This window comes from Mauremys reevesii, linkage group 20 (assembly GCF_016161935.1).
Source record: "Mauremys reevesii isolate NIE-2019 linkage group 20, ASM1616193v1, whole genome shotgun sequence".
In the NCBI taxonomy this organism is placed as follows: domain Eukaryota; kingdom Metazoa; phylum Chordata; order Testudines; family Geoemydidae; genus Mauremys; species Mauremys reevesii.
Window position 1 is genome coordinate 18,475,238 of NC_052642.1, and position 20,015 is coordinate 18,495,252.

The following is a 20,015-nucleotide window of genomic DNA, read 5'->3' on the forward strand; positions in this document are numbered from 1 at the left end:
GTTCCTAAGGAATAGCTGATTGCAAGCCCTTATGTGAGGTGCTGGTATACTGGTCAGCTAGGGGTTCATGTTATCCTTACATAAAGTGAGGACATTCTATACCTCAGGCTTCTCTCCTTCCTTAGCTTCACCACCTCAGGCTTTTTACTCTAAGAGAGCTCCATTTGAAAAAGTTATGGCCTTTTCCAAAGTTGGCATCAGTGGTAACTATAACTATATTTGTGCAGGGAAGCATTCATTATGTAATGCTGTATTATTCGACAGAACTGCATCGTCTGCCAGATGGAAGACAGAAACAGAGCAGAACAATCCATCTCAATAGCCTGTACAACCTGCACATGATGGCAATCCAGACTTAAAGTCAGACCCTTAGAGGGGTAGGAGATAGACCTCAATATTGATTCAAAATCTGTTCAATTTTAGGTTATTACAAACTTGTCTTCACCTTTATTGAATTTTGACATACACAATCCCTTGTTATTTAAGTCTCAGGCCTCCATGTAGAGTTTCCCCATAGTACTGAGATGTGCCCGCTATTTGTTATGAGAAATGGAAGTGGAATGAAAAGCAGAAATGAGTTTGGTTTTAACTAAGCAGGATTGTACCCATATTTGTAGATAAATTAATGTGATGAGCGTATAATAAATGGGACAGTATCTTTACTGTCTGCTACAGAGAGTCGTCACTTTGTTCAGAGATCCATTTTACTGGGGAGTTCATGAGACTTACAGCCATGAAAGAAATGTATACAATAATATAGGCCTCTGTCAAGTAATGCAATATTACTAGACCATAGTAACTAGCTCACTCATCTCCTCAGGGTAGAAACACAAAGGTAGTGAGTGACCTGCTTCAGATTAATACTGACTGAGATTCATGAATGTTTATACAATGAACTTGAGTTGAACTGTTTGCTTTCTGAAATGTACATTCTTAAATAAAGCAAATTAGCTTTCAAAAATACCAAAAATATTCTCTCTCAATAGATAAGTCTATGAGCTATTTTACACACACACACACACACACACACACACACACAGCCTGCTGTTTATAGATAATATTTTTTCAAGAATATTGTTAATATGTTCATAATCTGACAGTAGAAGAACCATACAGCACAAAAAAATCTAGCATCATACACCTAAGACAAAACTCAGGTTAGTCAACATAGCAATATATTATCACTTGTCCAATGAAGTGGGATGAAATTTCAGTGTTTTGCAATGGAACTCCCATTATTGCTAATTTGGAGCTACAAATGCAGTTCTTTACATGTCACATTATAAAGTTATCCCCTGTATCTTTAAAGTTGTAATTCAAGTAAGTACAGGATTATTTATATTCAGATATTGTACCTGATGTAAAATTACAGCTCTCTCACACATAGCTGAATCCAAAGTAATATCTTATAAAAAAGGAAGATTATTCCTAAATTACACTGAAATAAAATGTTCTTGCTATAAAAGGCTAAGTCACACACAACTCTATTAAGGAAAGCCATCCTAAAACTGTTTTTTTGCTGGCAGGTTTGCTAGAATATAGAAGACCGTTTAACGAAAGATTAGCACTGCATCCCTTTTCCAGCTCTCTGCAGGGAACGCCTTATCTCCAGTCCTTTGGAGTTAAATTAAAATTAAGTGAAATGGCACAATCGCTGCTAAAAATTCTACTGTAAAATACAGTAGTTATAACATAGCTTCAGTCAATCCAAACGTTGGGAGTATATTTAGTTCAACAGCATAATTTAAATCTAAAGCAACTTGTACAGACTTATGATTCTAAAAGTTTTTAAATTTCTAAATACCTAGCTCTATAATTTTTAAATATTTCCCAGAGTAATTATATTGTAAAATAAATGAGAAAATCCCAAGTGATCCCCCAGATTTCTTACTATGGAGTCTAGGTTTTGGTTTTTTTTAAAAAGAGAAAGGCCATCAATCACCAGTAGGTGTAGGTCAAGAATTCAACTGTAGGTTGCTAGATGTAGCATGATTTTTAGGAGGACATGGTCACCCACAAATACCACTTCTAGCAATGGGAGTTACAGGTATTAAACACCTCCAAAATTTAAAAAAAAAAAAATCAAAAAAAAAAATCAAGCTACTTCTAGTCAAGAACCTGATGTCAGGTAACAAGATGCTAGATATAATATTTAATGTCATAGGGGAAAAAATTAAGTTGCAGAATGAAATTTAAATTTTACTGTTTTTCTTCTCATCCTACTTAAGCTTGTTTTGAACAGACATGTATAAAGACAAGGTCCCTGCCCTGAGGAGTTCACAGCCTAAGTCCCCATTCCTGTGAACATGAACCTGCGTGTAATTTTAATGCAACTACTCATGTACTTGAAGTCAATCGGACTAGTCAGATGCTTCATGTTAACCATGTGCAAATGTTTGCAGGATTGGAGCATAAATACCATATGGAAAACAATTAACAACTTATAGGATTTCATCTTCAAGCAACTGATACCACAATCTTCAATTGCACATTCTGCAGTATCAAAACTATTTAAACGATCTCTAGACACGAACAGTATTTTCTTTAGAAATCAAAATAAACGTCTGTCTAAATCAGAAGTCAGCCATTCTTACTACCAAACAGAGCTAAGCAGATTTTGAAAAATTATACAAAGTTGTCCTAACAGTTTAGAAACTCTTCTCTTTTTCTTCCAGGACCCTCGTCATTTCTTGCCTTACTTTGAAACACTTTAAGATGAATCGACTGCTGTTCAGGAGGCACTTTTCTTTTTGAACTAGTGGAAGTTCTAATTAATGTCAGATCAAAAAGCATGGACCCACTTTGGCTCAGTCACATCCATGCAAGCCCACCTAAGTGGGTTGCACATGCCTCTGACAGCAAATTTACTCTGTATTTTAAAAAAAAAATTATTCCCTACTAGGCTTTTTTAAAAAAAAGACAATTATTGATTATAAATTGATTATAACAGATATTTTTTAAATCTTAATTTTACCACTTTTGCTGTTTTACATTTCACTGTGTCTCAATGGAAAGAGACTTGGTACAGCTGACTACTAGGTTCTCACACACTAGCACAATACTGCTAAACCTCTACCTTGATATAATGCTGTCCTCGGGAGCTAAAAAATCTTACCGTGTTATAGGTGAAACCGCATTATATCGAACTTGCTTTGATCCACCGGAGTGGGCAGCCCCCCCCCGGAGCACTGCTTTACCGTGTTATATCCGAATTCGTGTTATATCGGGACGCGTTATATCGGCGTAGAGGTGTATTTGAGTAAAACACTATAGGACAGTACTTAAATCTAAAGGCATGTCTATACTAGAAGTGCTACAGCGGCATCTCTGTCGTGTGACACTTACTAAAGCAATGGAAGGGGTTCTTCCAACGGTGCAGTAAATCCACCTCTCTGAGAGGCGGTAAACAGGTCAATGGAAGAATTCTTCCAGTGACCTAGTTGTGTCTACACCAGCCCTTAGCTCAGTTTAACTACATCGCACAGGGCTTGTCATTCTGCACAGCCCTGAGCAATGAAGTAAGCAGACCTAATTTTGTAGCATAGACTAGCCCTATGTCAATACTCATCAATTTAAAGGTCATGACAATTGAAATTAATCCCAACATTTTGCACCTCAGATGCACAGCTGTGTCCTTTTTAAAGGATCAAGGTCCACCTTTCTTACTGCTAACCATGGATGTCAAACAACTAAAGAAACCTAAATGCAGTAACATCCGTGAAAAATTAAACTCTCAATTTAAAAAAATTAAACTCTCTCTGTAATCACTTGCTCAGTATTTCCCCCTGGAATTTTTGTCCTACTTATACATGGAAATTTTATTACTTTTTTCATTACTCTGTATTGTGAATCCATGGCTTTTATGAAGTTGTCAGGAACCAAACCAATTTCTGAGAGGTTTCAAAGAAGCAAAATATACAAGTTAATGTAAAATATTTTGGGGAATATTCCCAATCTGCAAAAGGCAATTGAAACAACTGGATCAATGGATTATAACTCTAATATATTGTGAAAAATCTGAGCTACATCCATATTTAAGAATTCTCATGACCAGTCTACCAACAATGACATCATTCAAATTGCATGGTGCATCTCAATTTGAACTAACTCAGATATTCTTATCACATAGTTAACACAAACAGTAGTTAACAGGAATTTAGGAATGAGAATAGCATAGTTTTGATACTGTTATAGTATACATCGGTACAGTATTTTCTTTTAATAAATCTTTTTCTTGAAACACCCCAGTTGTCAGTGAAAGGATTTTCTTGGTTCCATTAGCCCCAAGCATAGTGCACATCAAGGGTTTAATATCACGTGTGTGGACAGGAGAGGAAGATTTGTTTATTACAATAGGATTTCCTGATTTTCTATACCTTAAGTACTTTATGTGGCACTTAATCTTCAACACACTTTACACCTCACAGCTAGCATCTTCAAAAGGAATGTTAAGTATTATTAGGCTGTTTGTTCACCTGTAAAAGGACCCCCAACAGGGTAAAGCAATCACACTGCCATTTGGGTTACACTGCTTCAAGCAAAGCTGATCACTGTGACCTCTGCAGAAGTCTCCATCATAATACTAGTATGGACTGGAATTAGTACATCATAGCCTCAATAGTGCATATAATCCTCCCACAGTCTGAGAATTTAAAAAAAATATATTGGCCCTATTTTATATCCTTAGTAATTAAAAAAGCCTAAGTTTATACCCCTAGGAGACCAACTGTATAAGCCTCAAAGGGATCTGGAAAAACTAAAATTTTAGAAACCTCTAAAGATCTGTAATTGCTTTTCCCATATGTAATGCTTCCATTTTAAAGTGTGAGATCTTGGGATCTTCTAAGACTGAAAAGTGTTAACTGCTTTCCAGTGCCTTGCCTTAGCCATGTCTAGCCCTTATAGGTCATGAGATATACTCCCAATTCTCTTGACCAAAGACTTTTTGGCTTCCTGTCTCATGACAAGGAACCATCTCTTCCAGACATTGTTATCGGTAAGCTGAACAGAAAGCTCCTCCACGAACTACTGGTGCCACCAGAAAACAGAGAGAACCTCCACACAACAAGGTCGGGACTGTAAGAAAAGGAACTCCAAATCAAGGTGTGAGACAAGAGTGAAGACAGACACATTTTAGGATGCTTATCCAAGATGAATCACCACATCTTTTCATTTTTTCCTATCACGAGTTTCTACATCCTGCTCTCCCATACTTTTTCCTTCCATCCACACTGCCTTTTGCCTCTATGGCATACAACATGCTCTATATAATTCTTTTAACATTCTCCAGAAGGAAAATTTGAATACTTCTTTCTACTCTTTCTATCGTGAGGCTGTTTCATCCAACTTAGATTAAATACAAATCCCTGCTCTTCTGAACTGCCACTTTGTCTACTGTGCTTGCAGTGTGTATCTATTGCAATTAGGTATTATCAGAAATGAACAAAACACAGTAGGTTCACCCGTGATTCAGAAGAGCAGCTGAAAATGGCTTCTATTTTATTACCTCCAGGAAATATAGTCAGATAGCTAGCATTTATTAAAATATAATTTTACATTAAACAGTGTTTACCCAGGAAGTATGTGGATTAACTCAAAGGAAGAGAATATACACGTAAATAAGAACTACATCCAAACCAGTAAAGCTAAGCTCAGAATTAAATACTGGTCACAAATAAATAATTCACTACTAAGAAATTCAGAGACTAGAAATACTCTGGACATTATCCCCCTGTAAGTTTAATGTCCGGCCTATACTCCAAATGTAACCATATTGGGGGGACCCAGTTACAACACAACACAAGCTGTCCCACACGTTAAGTATAGGTTCCATTTTAGAGTCAGGGAAAACCTACCTGTATTCAGAAGGATTCTTAACACAGCTACACTGAAAAATGGTATCATGCCTTAAAATTTTCAACTCTGACCACTTCCCTCCTATCTCATCATGTAGAATAAACTTCAGAGTTAAAATTAATCTACAACTTCTGAAGATATTGATTTTAGGAACAGTCTACAGTAGCCTTACGGCAAAGGTTAAGAACTGAACTTATTTTGCTACAGCCAAATAGGGATCTAACCAGAATGATCCGGCTATTATGGACAGGGCCAAATCATGCCCGAAGAATGGCCATCAGAAGGAAAATAAACTTCAGCCTAGGTTCCTACCTGGGAAAAGTTCTAACATACATTGGCCAATGTAGATGAGGGCCAAAATGACTATGTACAATCCTTGTTTGGCTAAAATAGTCAAATCATATTTTGAACAGTTCTTGACTTCTATTGTAGTTGATGAGTCAGATCTTCCCATGTATTTTGCTGCATTTCTTGGAATTCACAATTTTGTTTTAAAATAAGACTCTCTCGCCCTACGACTGTGATGCACATTCTGAGAATAAGTAGATGCACTGTTGGTTTGGTGAGCCTGCAGCCAGATCACAACATCAGCACCCAGAAAGTGTGAAACTTCTTTTATTCCTTTTACTTAAGTGTTACTTTAAAGCCTAATTACTATCACGGAATTGTTAACTGCTTTACTGCCAAACAACATTCCAGACATCTAGCAAGGGCCCTTGTCCACTGAGACCGGAAATACTTGATATGTCATTGTTCTATCCACCTGTTACTGAAATAAATGCATATTAAAGCAACAGCAAAGAAAGCTATAAGGAAAGAAAAAGCTGTGACTGCTGGTTCACCTTTGACCAATAACATATGCAAATGTGAGAACAGAGGGACAACTGTCAGCAAAATGCAACTTAAAATATACACCTACACACTTAATATGTGCCTAGATACTATGGTGATTAGAAACATTAGAGGGATAAAAAACAAGAATGAGAAGAATGAAGGCATAGAGTCCAATTTAGAGCTAACTAATTTTTTTTATTTTATAAGTGAGGAGAAATACATGTAATTTACTTGTAAGATGGATGTGCTAGTGTAGACAGTGCACAAACATTTTATAACACACCTACCACTGCTACCACTGATGGAAAATTTAGGATTCCCTTCTGCCCTCAGCCTTGCTTCACATACACCCCTCTATATAACCTGAAGACAATCTCAATCTCAAATGGAAATGCTGAAAGAAAATCCATTTTACACTGCAGATAGATTTCATAACTCAGGCTTGTTACATTAAAAGTTATGATACCCAGAACCAAATCTGCAAGGTTTGTAACTCTATTAGACAGCTTCAGGGTGAGGATGAGGAAATTAAATTACAAGTATTCTAAAACCAATTGAGAGGTCAGGTAGTGAAATTCTGCAAATGGCCTCTGATAAAAAAAAAGCAAGAGTTGAACTGAACAGGATAAAAACTGATAGCAAACAAATAAGTATTCCTAAAATCTATTTTTGCTGTTGCACTTCCTGTTGTGATAGTTCACATTTGAAAGCCATAATATTTTGAACAATCATTGTGGAAAACAGCACACAGTATCACTCAAGATTAACCTCAAAACGTGCCTTTTTATTATCAAATATAAATTTCTCATATCTAGAGGAAAAACCTCAAATCCTTCAGGAAAACATCATCTATTAATGTCATGAATGAGGCAAAGAATTCCTTGCCTTCAATCATTAATACAAGTCAGAAAGAACATCTGTTTTCTTCCAAGTGTCTGATATTAATATAACAAAAGTGACTCCAGTAACTAAGCATCTGAATCAGGAAAGGCGAGGAAGATTTTACAGTAAAGCTGAAACAAATTACACTAAAAACAGAAAAATAGTGATTTGGGGAGCTTTAGAGGTGTCCTCTACCTCTGAATGGCATGGTTTCCATTTTTACCATCACTGTCTTTTTAATAGTACGATAATAAATAATTTTATCAATAGTTTAAGTGCCTTAACATGACCAAGCCTGAAACATGAGAAAAATCAGGGAAATAACACTTCACCCAGAATAACATATAGGATAGGGGTTATTAAGTAGCCAAGCCATTAATTACCATTCTCTCTAGAAGAAGAAGACGACGACGAAGAAAAAAAAAAAAGAGATCAAGATCCCTTGTGACAGTCTGCAGGAAGTTACCATGAAATACTAAAAGCAATTAGCCCCTATTACGCAATCTCCCCCCAATCATCCACCATTCTTCGTACAAATTACCATAAAACACATTAGAAACAAAGACTTCAGAGTAGCAGCCGTGTTAGTCTGTATCCACAAAAAGAACAGGAGTACCTCTTGTTTTTTCTCTTCTTCTGCTAATAGCTCACCTTAACTGATCGCTCTCGTTATAGTGTGTATGGTAACACCCGTTGTTTCATGGGGTGTGTGTGTGTGTGTGTGTCTGTGTCTTCCTACTGTATTTTCCACTGCATACATCCAGTGAAGTAGGTTTTAGCTCACGAAAGCTTAGGCTCAAATAAATTTGTTAGTCTCTAAAGAGCCACAAGTACTCCTTTTATTAGAACAAACTTCATTAAGTAGGGTATAGTGACTCATATAATGCACCACCAGCTTGACAATTATTTTTCCCCCCTAAAACAATCCTATTTCATTTATACAAACTGAAAAAAAATGCACCCCAATCCACAAATTTTAGTTTTAAAAAAAGTCACTCTCGGAAATTAAGTAGTCCTACCACATTTTTTTCTTAACATTTGATAAAGGCTCTCCTGATAACACCTGGCCAGTTTTCAGTCTGGAATAAGTTTTTATGCAAATGCATCAATGACATACAACCTACTAGAAGGAGGAATTATCAGAGAAAGTGCTGATACAATTTATGCATGCTCATGCTGATGCTGCCATAACAAAATCTTATTTATAGAATCATCCCTGCATTTTCATTCCATCGCCACAGCTCAAATTCGCTCATGAGTCCAATATAACATTTTTTTGTTTATTTTTCCAAGTTAGCTTAGCCAGTGTTTCAGTGCTTCATAATCCTCAGTATTTCCAAAATTAGCAAGATAACCATGCTCATTTGTGGCAATTTCCATAGATTCAACTATATCAAGCCTTTCAGTGGCTGTTAAATTATTTCTATAGCACCAAAGAGGTAGGTATTGCCTGAAGGCTCATGGTTCACTGCCAGAGTAGCCTTAATCTGAACAAAGTCTAAACACGACTGGAGCTAAAAGAGATCTACCAGTTCAACTATCCAGTCATGACTGCTAGTGAAACTCATTTACAATTCAGATACCAATGTACCTTAGTAGATAAATAATCCAGAAAAAGAAAAACAGGAAACACTGGATGTTCATCTAAAATGCATAAAAATATTTTAAAAGCCACCAACTAACTACTAGAACACCCACAATAAGGGTAAAAAGTGAAACTCTTGGTGTGAGGAACAACTCAAGCTCTTCTGAGTCTGTATTCAGTTTTTAACAGCCGAAGAATACATTAAACTGCAATTCTCTCCAGTACTGAACAGATTTTTATTTGTTTGAATCCTCATCTCTCCTTTCCCTACCCTTCTCTTCATCTGTTACTAACTTAGAAAATGAAGGTATGATTTAGATTGTAAATCTTCAGTTTGTGGGCTGTCTTTTCAATCTCTGCAAAGCACCATACAAAATTACAGCAGCATCACTACTTGAACTTCAAGAATAAAGTTCTCCTTTCTACTGGTTTTTCCCACTTTTTTCCCTAAAGGGTGGATGAAACAGTTTCAAAGGATTTGGGCATAAAAGGGAAGCTATTGTTTTCCAGTTGTGAACAATTATTTCCAAACTAAATGTCATGGTGAACCTTGCAAAGTATTTTTTTGTTATTTCTTTTCTAGCAAGTTCATAGCTAGAAGCAAATTCTTCTCAGAGCTGTGACTTAATCATCAAGGTAAATTACAAACTACTTTTCACCATAATACATCAAATAAAACTGACAAGAGATTATTGATCAGATGGAAAAATAAATTATGTTTTGAGGTTAAAGAGAAATTGCTGCTAATAATCCTAGAAGATCCTGCACCCAGATTAGGATTAAGATAGCTGGCAAGATCTGAGGTCAGGGGAAACCTCAGTTTGGCCTTTCTGTTGGGCAAGTGACTATCCCATTGGTCTCCTTTTCAACCATCACTGGTTCACAATTCAGCCTTCTTCACTGGGAAGCCCACTAGTCAGCACAGCCTCCAAATACTATTGCAAGAGAGAGGTTTGTCTTCTTTGCCCCTGCATCAACCACTTGGCATGAGTCACTTCTGCACACATTTTGCATCAGTGCAGAGGCTTACTGTGTGCCCTGATAAGATAAGCGAGGCAGAGTTGAGGTTTGTGAGGTGAGGGGCTTAAATCCCTTGAAGTAAATTTATAAAACAGGTAACGCTGTCCTACTCGTGAACGTGTTGTGAAGATAGCGGTCTACAATTTCTACAGTAAATTGTCACTCGTGTCCTTATTTGTCCATGCACAGAGTAAACATCTGCCCTGCCTGTAACACGTCTGGGATATTTGAGGCAATATTTCTTCTCTTCCTATTACAAGGTATGCAAAAACCTTCCAGTTCCAGAGAAAACTTCACCCTCAGTAGGGAATGGCCATTTTTTCCAGACACTATGAAGGATGTTGTTATCTAATGGTCTGAGCACAGGAACAACTACATTTTAATTCAAACTCTGTGGCTTTGGGCAAACCACTTAAGCCTTTTCTCCATGCAGAAACTTCATTTGTTTAACTTAAATCAGCTTTTAAATAGATGTGCAAGATGATGCTACTTTTTCAGGTAGACAAGCCTTTACAGATAGGGGGAAATGGGCATAGGAAGGGTAAAGAGGAGCTTGTAACTAACCTCTCTGTCTCCTGGTGATGTTAAGATTCATACGATAAAAAGAACAGGGTTATTTAAATACTGTGTGTTATGCAACTAAACTAAAAAAGGCTAAAGCTTAAGAAAAAAAATGTCCAACTAACAAAGCAAGATGTTGCTGAATGAAACACAAAAAGGTAATGTGTATTTTGCCACTATTTGAGTAGGATATTTTTAGACTACCACTAACTGCTAGAAATAACACAGTATTAAAAGTTTTGCGAATTAGACCCTTTCAAAATCTGAGGCAGAACCCTGCATTAATGGATTTCTCTCATTTTACTAGACAGCTTCATTGTTTCATTATGTAAATTACCTTTTCATATGAAAATTAAATGTAAAGGATGTTTTTTGTAGTTCTTCAGTACTGCAACTGTCACATGGCTATTCAGACCAAACCTGAAGAGCTCCGTGTAAGCTCGAAAGCTTGTCTTTCTCATCAACAAAAGATGGTCCAATGAAAGATATTAACTCACCTACCTTTTCTTTCATGTTTCTTACAGTAACAGTATAGTGAATTAACAATTAACTTATTTAAAAAAAAAAAAAAAAGAGAGAAAGACTTGCATTTAAGAATGTTATTTAGAACTCAAACTCCAAAGGTTTCTTTTCTACTCTTGAACCTAAGCTAGGAAACCTCTCTTTTTATTACAGAGGAAACAAAGATAAGGTTCTACTAGGCAGCTCTGGAAATGTATACAGCTTTTATTACAAAGCCAGGTAAGCAGGCTCCATGGCTTTCCTCCCAATTTCTCAATCCACATATAGAAGGCTGACTCTTTGTGTAACTCTTTGTGTAATTCAGTCTCTGAGGCAGCTCAGTTCAGAGCTCACCTGAGCAAAGCTTATGATTTAGCTTAATTATCAGATTGTTTTGTGCTGCAGAATGCACACCACTGTACATTGAACCACCCAGTGTTTTTCAGCTAAAAAGGCAAAAATAGTTCCAGAAGGAAGTATGCACACTACAATTAAATTATCAGGTAAGGATGTATTAAAGTAGTTGCCTGTTTAAGATAGCAAGTGTCTTTTTTTCCCCCCCAAAAAAGATCTTAGTGTTTTTGCCAAGTATATCCAGGAATAGTACCACCAAATACTCAAATGAATCCACCTCTGAGGTAGTATCCAAGTGGACAAATGAAACAGCACATCGAACAATAGTGAGGAAGGGAGATGTTGCTCAGGACATTAGGGAAAACTACTTTTTCAGAGATCAAATAGAACTTCATTTCTGAGGTTTCATCAGAAAGATCTACACACAAACTGCATATACAACCTCAGCAGGCTAACAGTCTCAGCCAACACTTCAGAGAGTCTAATCCAAGGGTTGGCAACCTCTGGCACGCGGCTCGCCAGGGTAAGCACCCTGGCGGGGCGGGCCAGTTTGTTTACCTGCCGCATTGGCAGGTTTGGCTGATCGCATCTCCCACTGGCCGCAGTTCGCCGTCCCAGGCGAGATGTGCTGGCTGCGGTTTCCCCATTGGCCTGGGACAGCAAACCGCAGCCAGTGGGAGCCACAGTCCGCCAAATCTGCCAACGCTGCAGGTTAACAAACTGGCCCGGCCTGCCAGGGTGCTTACCCTGGCGAGCCGCGTACCAGAGGTTGCCAACCCCTGGTCTAACCTGTGACCACAAAGAGTCCAGGAGTTCCAAAATCTGACACTTAGACCATTTCCTTTTTCTGTCTTCATATCTTGGATTCCTTACTCCACTTATTATTTAAAAAAAGATACTTTGTTTAAAGAAAAAGGTAATTAGGTAACAAGAATAGTTACCTACCACAGGCTTTATAAAACCAATGGGTCAAGTACAGCAGGACTCAAGTTGCCCTTCTCCAGCAATTCTATTTTAAACTAATAGCCTTTTATTACTGATGATGCAGACTATTCTCAAGAGCTTCTAAATTCAAATTTCTAAATTATTCCTCTAGAACACTGTCAGGTAGATTCAGGCCCCAAAAGATACAACCTTGTCTTGACCAAGTTGAAAGAACCCAAGATGAATACAAATATTATTAAAGATTTCAATTGTTGTGCTAGTGCAGAAGAACCAGAAAGTGAAACTGACTTGAAATAGAAGTGATTAACCTATTTTCATGGTGAAAGCTGTAGGTGAGTTTAAAAGGCATAAAAACTGTAACCTATAACAAGTAAATGGCCTACACTGTGAAAAATAAGTTACGTTTTCAGTGTTCAGTTGTCATAATCTATGGTGTTAAAAAAAAAAATATCAAAATCTTTTCCTGTTATCTGACAGTGTACTTCTAGATTACACTAATATTTAACGCCATCAGCCACTCAACATAGAATTTCTTCAGTTTATATTTTTTAATGTTCAGCCCATCACTGATGACTCCTTTTTTTAAACCATGTGTTCCTCTGGCAGACAGCTTACCCTCTTCCATTTTAATCTCAAGTAACAACATGCTGACAACATAAAATCTAATATTATGAAGTTGCTCACTTACAGACTGATTTTATGCTTCTGAATAGTAAGGACTCTTCTTGCATTCACCAAATCAATTACAAGCAAATGCTCTTGCATTTACTCTTTAAAAAAAAAAGGACAAAATAATTTCTCATTTATGAAACACCTGCCTTCTTAGATCTTGTCTATGCTAAAGCCCTCCACATAATTTGTCTAGCACTACTGGTAGTATGTAACACTGGAAGAATTGTGTAGGTGCTAGGCAACTGCACCAAGAGTCCTAAGGTAAATGCACCCTTAACGCAAAAGAAGTTACTCAACGCTTACCGTAGTTTGAGCATTCATTCACCTCAAAGCACCAAGCATTTGGCGCAAAGACTACACAAATGCACATTTGGTTACTACTATCTAATTCATTCCTCTAAAACCTAGAGTTGTAGAGAAGTAGAACTCCAAGGCGGAGGAAGAGGTAGGTGGTTATTGTGTATACACGAAGGCAATACACTCAAAATACAGTTGCAGGCTAGATACCTCTCTTCTCTGAGAACAGTTTTTGTACATTTCCACTTGTGGCAGTTTAATTAGGACTCCTCAAGCCACTTATTTGGGTTTTGAACTGCTGCTTTTTTAAAAGAAGGCTGCCCTCCCAAAAGAAGCATCAGCTCTAGAATCTAAGTTGTCAAATGTTAAGTAGTACCATGTGAGTTTATGAACACCAGGTAACAGCTCTATAGAGTTATAGACAGGAAACATTATGAAACCATACATCATCTCTCTCTCACACACACAACCATATGAGAGAAAGCCCCAGGACCCTCAGTGAATGTCACCCTATACAATGTTTAACATGGCTCAGTACAACATTTATCAAAGCAGGTTAAATTCAGTCAAAGCCCTATGATGCAAGCAGCAATGATTAATAATTACAGATGAGGATACAGAACAAAATAAAGAGGTCTGGGCGACCACTTGAAAATAGAAAGCTTTCTGTTAGACCCCCAGGAGAAAGTGTATACTATTGTCTAGATCCTCGGGAAGACAACTAGTATGACCAGAACCTGTTTTGTCTGACTGGTGGCTAGTGAAATTAGTGGGGGGAAAGGTATGAAGCCCTTTTCTCTAGTCTAACTGGTACCTGTTGTAATTTGTCTTGATCTGGAGAAAAATCAAAGGCACTCTGAATTGTGGCTTGGTGAAGAGACATCTCCTGATGTAACATGTCATTTCTTCAATAGGTCCACTGCAGGCTGTTGCAGAGAATATTTCTGCTGGTCCTACAATCTGTAACTTAGCTTGTGGGCACATTTCCTTTGCCAGCCAAATGGAAGCCATGTGATGCACCCAATAAGCCAGGCTCCAGTCCCCAGAGTAGTTAGCAAACCTCTTTGCCTATTATAAACCAATGGTGTTGTATTGTCCACCAGTACTTGGACCATGAAAGGCTTGCTCAATGGCAAAGTACTTTAGATGGTTCTTAGTTTCAGAACAGTTACAAGGAGCTTGGCTTCCCATGTATGCATCACAACGCACCATAAGATTTTGACAGTGAATCCCCCAGAGCAGATAAGATGCATCACTGATTACAACCACAGAAGGGATTCCCCTCTATTCCCACCAACTAAAGGAGCTGGGCATTAAATACCCATTCCCTATCTTCACTAGCCATTCCTTCAGTGCTACTACCAGTAAAGCTGCAATGGTGGGAGATATGAAGAAAGGTATCAGTTTATATGCAGCCTAGATGTCTAACTGTGACATGTGGTAACCTAAAAACAATGTATTCATCTTTCGAAATGTACATAAAAATGTAAAATTAACCTACAGTTTAATACCACAAACATCTCATTAACCTTGCTACCCTTGACTGCCTTTATTCCTGGATCAGGATTCCTGTGAAGACAACAGCATTTCACTCTACATATGGGTGGGGAAGGGGACATTTTGCTTTGCTCTCCAATAGTAAAAAAAAAAAAAAAAAACCCAGAACATTCTAGTAGAGCCCATCTCAGACGATGAGAATAAAAATCCTACACCATACCCTAGGTTTGGCACCAAGATAACAGCATCTTGGAAAATACCCAAGCTGGTTAGATAACTTTTACTTACTTATTTCTAAAAACACTTTAATTAAGATCATTTTTCTGAGCTTTTCAATAGTCCAAATTTCTCAGGATTTGTCTCTAACTATATCAGCAGCTATTTGTAATTGTACATAAGTTTTTGGAAGGCTATGTCATTTTTTTTTTCGGGGGTGACTATGGATTCTTTGTCCACAAACAATGCAAAACAATGAAACAGACAACCTATCAACAGCTGCTCATCTCTCCAAACAGTGTGCTCATTGACCACACTGTGATGCCATTGCAGTTCTTCGGATCCCATCTTAAGAAAAACATACAAGACATTTGTTTGTTTTAAAGTTGTCTGTGCCTCCCCAAGTACATTAAAGACAAACTGGGCCTTCCTCCCTAAATAACATTACACAGATCCATGACTAGTCACTGAAATTTCTACTGAGAGAGTGAAGTTACCTGACAGAATATTCAAAGTGCATAGTAACTGTAAATAGTCATGGACTTAGCATGCTCTAGCTCTCTCTCTCTTTTTTTAAATCAATATTTACAACAACAGTTTTGCCTTCTATTGTCACGACTTCCCAACATATTAATAAATTTAAGTTAAGCGCATCCTACTATTTTCCACAAGTTAATCAGCATGCACTAAATAGTTATAAAGAAACACATTTATGAAGGAATTAAAATCAATCGGATAACAATGGATGTCATCTACCCATTTCTCTCCTGCAGAGTCCTTACTGCACAGACTGCTTTAGTATTACGTACAGCACACAGTAGGAAAAATAAAATTATTTTATTTGTGTGTGTTTAGTGTATGGGACAAGCACAGATACGGGTTTTTACAGTTTCATATTTTGTCCAGTTCTCAGGGGTCCACTGTGAACTCCCAAGATTTTAGCAGCATAAGAGAAATCTTAAAATAATCTCACAGCCGGTTTGTTCAAAAGTGGGAAATCTCTGGACGAGTAAAGGACAAAACTTCCATTTCTTATCTGGATTTTATCACAACCAATTTAAAGTCTGAGAGACTCAAGGGAGGAAATATGTAAAAAGCAAGCATGAATGCATGATGGATCCACCACCTATGAGAGCTCTGGGGGAAAAACACTAGTCCTTGATATGATCTATGATAAGTCAAACCACTTTCTTGACGAAATAACAAAGAACCTTATACATAGTTTGGGATATAGCATTCCTTATATTAGCCGGACTGTCTCTCACTTGACCTAGATGCTGCACTGCACTGCACACAAACAGTACTTCTAAAGAACCCTATTGACTTCAAAGGAATATTATGTGAACAAATTCTGACAACCATGTGGCTGAGAAGCCATTGGACAGATTGCCCTTAATTGTATTCTTGGGGGACGAAAAAAATATAAGTTTTAATTACCAAATACCCAGCCTCAGAAACAGATTTTTCCCTTTTTCTGCTCAATATTTAACACGGTACTGGAAGGAATGAAACTCCTGCCATTGATAATTTTGTTATTTTGAAATACGCCTCATTTTGCCAGTCTGACACAACCAAATGCATGCACTGTGTTTTCCTCTAAAGAAAATAATACTGGGCACATTTTAACAATTTAAACTGCAAGTGCTGTTTCTATAAAGTACTTTAACAGCATTCTGAGCAATTACTGCCTTTGCAAACTATTTAATCGCAGTAAATTTTATGTGGAGCAACGGACTGTTGAAAAAGATGTGTAATCTAACTGGCAGGTGACTTAAAGGAAACATATTTTATTACTGTTTAATAGCTAAATAAAAATTTTGTAAGGTTGCTTATAACCACACAAAAATAAACTTCAGTAAACTATTTTTTAAGTCTGTGTGCTTATAATTTATCATCACTGCTTGCTGTTCAATACCTACAGAAATAGCACTGTATTGATACACAATATCTAGAGGAGAACAGCCTTAACAAATAATGTTTTGATAACTAGACTGTTTTGCACATACAAAAAAACTCTGGTTAAATAAACAAAACAGTTGTTTGGCAAAACATCAATTTGTAACAAAAGATACTAGAACAACCTTTCAAGTCTCCAAAAGAATTACTGCATTCAAAACTCACTGTGGCAGAAGATTAAATTCAGTTCACCATTAAAAAGTTTATAGGAAAATGTAATTTACAATAGGAAACCTTGTGTTCACAAACTTACTTTTAAAATTGACTGTCTTTGAAGGTACTGCACAATTTAATTTTAAAAGGTTAAGAATTCAAATTATTATTACATGTTTTATAAATATGTAAAAAGTTTCCACACACAACTTGACCAAGTGAATTCGACTTCCACCAAACAGGTAAAATCAAACACTTCCTGTTGCATTACATATTCAGTCTGTTCCAGAATATAAGCAGGTTTCATTTGTCATTCTTCCCCCCACCATTTAAATACCAGAAGTTATAAAAGGACTTAATATATTCTTACCAGAAGTTAAACAGATTTCAAAATCCTGAAAATTTAAATCTAAACTGAAAGCCAGTTCTTTTACATTCACTCCTTTTTCCTATTTCATAGCATTTAGGGTATATTGCTCAGTTTTATGTCTCTTTACCCATCTGGGATAGCTTCCATAAGTAAATGCAACCCTCAAAGCTTTAAAAATGCTTTTCACAATAAAAATATGTATATTTCATATACATCTTCAATCAACCCACAATCTTTCAGAAACTCCAGGATCAATCACTATATATTACTCTGAGTTATGGCAAGGAAAGAGCTAAGCAGCCATATGTTTCTGACACTAGACTAAGCCTGTGAATTTCATCAGTCTTGTGTATATCAAACAGGTGCACTGCCTAGAACCGTCTATGTCCTATTTATATTACATCACCAAGAGATGCCTACAGTTCCTCAATAACAAGTAACATAAAAAGGACCATAAATGCAATGCATTTAGCACTGAAAATAATTATCCCTCTTTGTCCTTGGGCTTGGAAATAAAATCTCGAGACAGGCAGATGACAGGGTGTAGTTAGTTCATTGTTTTAGAACCCTGCTGGCTGTATTCATCATTTAACAAGTATGTTTTCATTTCTCTATTTGTCTCAATACTCTCCAGAAGGGATCCAAAAAAAGATTATGAAAACAATGTATATCATAAGCATATAAGCCACTTCTACCCACCAATCTAAATAAGTGTGTGTGCACTCCCACCTTGGACAACAGCAAGTAAATGTGGCAGGGAGGAAAGAGGTATGTGAAAACTGCCCTCCCCATCCTGGACAGCAGCAAGTAATGGTGCCAATATATATGTGAAAACTATGAAGTGACAGGCAATGCCATGAAAGGAAAAGCAAGTTCACTCCTATCACATCAGAATGCAGAATTTCCTAATGACATTTTATACTGTAGATGGGGGAGCTGAGAAGCGACAAGCAAAGGAGGTGCTGACTGCCGTAAGAGAACAGTGGCCTTGCAGCATCAGCAGCTGTCTAGACCCTCTGCACCTCAAAACACAGCTAATCTGTGCATGATCCAAAACAGCAGAACCTGCACAGAAGAGTAAAGGGGAGGCAAAGGCCACTGTATGTTTCTGCTAAAACTGACAAGTAGGTGCAGGAAGATGCAGGAAACAGGCGACACCAGGAGGGTCTTACAACAGCTGCCGCTCAGCTCTTGTAAAAAGGAAAAATAAGCAGCAGCCATGGTACAAGAGCCGCTGTATCTGAGGTCCATAACACTGGTGTCAGGAATGCCAAGGCACTTTGGGCCACTTACCCCTGACCCACACTGACAGCTCCAGAGAGATATTTACATCTGTCCCCCTCTTCCCCCGCTAATGAACTTCCCCATGTCAGCCCCCCAGGATGTTTACACACACCCCCTCCCGTCACAGCCCCCCAGGGTGTTTACACACACCCCCTCCCCTCCCCTACCCCTCCCGTCACAGCCCCCCAGGGTGTTTACACCCCCTCCCCTCCCCTACTCCTCCCGTGACAGCCCCCCAGGGTGTTTACACCCCCTCCCCTACCCTACCCCTCCCGTCACAGCCCCCCAGGGTGTTTACACACTCCCTCCCCTCCCGTCACAGCCCCCAGGGTGTTTACACCCCCCTCGGTGACAGCCCCCAGGGTGTTTACAGCCCCCTCGGGTGACAGCCCCCAGGGTGTTTACACCCCTGCCCTCCGGTGACAGCTCCCAGGGTGTTGACAGCCCCCGTCACAGCCCCAGGGTATCGTCTACATCCGTCCTCTCCTCCCCCACGCCCCGCCTCTCCACCCGCAGCCTGCCCCGCCCGTTTCCCCCCACCTGCCCCCTCACTCACCCCTCCGCAGGGCCTCGTCGTAGCTGAGGAAGCCGATGCGGGACTCCTTGGCGCCCATGGCGCGCTCAGTCCATGGCCTCCGCAGGCCGGCCGGCTCGGAGCCCGGGATGCGCCGCTAGCGACTCCCGAGCCGGAGGAGGAGGGGGCCGCTCGCCGTCTCCGCCACCGCCTCCATGCCGAGTCACGTGGGGCGCCCCCTCCCGGGTCACGTGCCGGGGGAGTGTTGTGGTTCAGCGGCGGGCGGCGCCCCTAACGGACACGGCGCGCTGACGTCACGCAGGGGACTCCCCGGGGGCGGGGCTGGAAGGACCTGTGTCACGTGGTGCGGAGAGCGCCCCGAGTGCGGGGGCTCGGTCGCCGCAGGGAGCCGCGAGGGGGGTGGGCGCGGGAGGCGCATGGGAGAGGGGGCATTCGGGGCCTCGCTGCGGGGGGAGGGAGGAGCCGTGGGGGATGGGGGCCACATTGGGTGAGGGAGG

At 39.0% G+C, this 20,015-nt stretch overlaps 1 protein-coding gene across 6 annotated transcripts in view; it reads right to left on the bottom strand.

Moving 5' to 3' along the window:
- USP32 (ubiquitin specific peptidase 32) overlaps positions 1–19,764 on the bottom strand; it is a 141,118-nt gene extending 121,354 nt beyond the window's left edge. For 3 of the 6 annotated variants that reach the window (XM_039507955.1, XM_039507960.1, XM_039507954.1), the window contains exon 1: positions 19,540–19,763. In XM_039507955.1, the coding sequence (XP_039363889.1) occupies positions 19,540–19,597 (58 nt within the window). In that variant the 5' untranslated portion in view covers positions 19,598–19,763. Of the gene's footprint in view, positions 1–19,539 lie in introns of all 6 variants that reach the window. The other 3 variants (XM_039507959.1, XM_039507956.1, XM_039507958.1) reach the window with 2 other exon arrangements.
- Between the last annotated feature and the right edge of the window lie 251 nt (positions 19,765–20,015).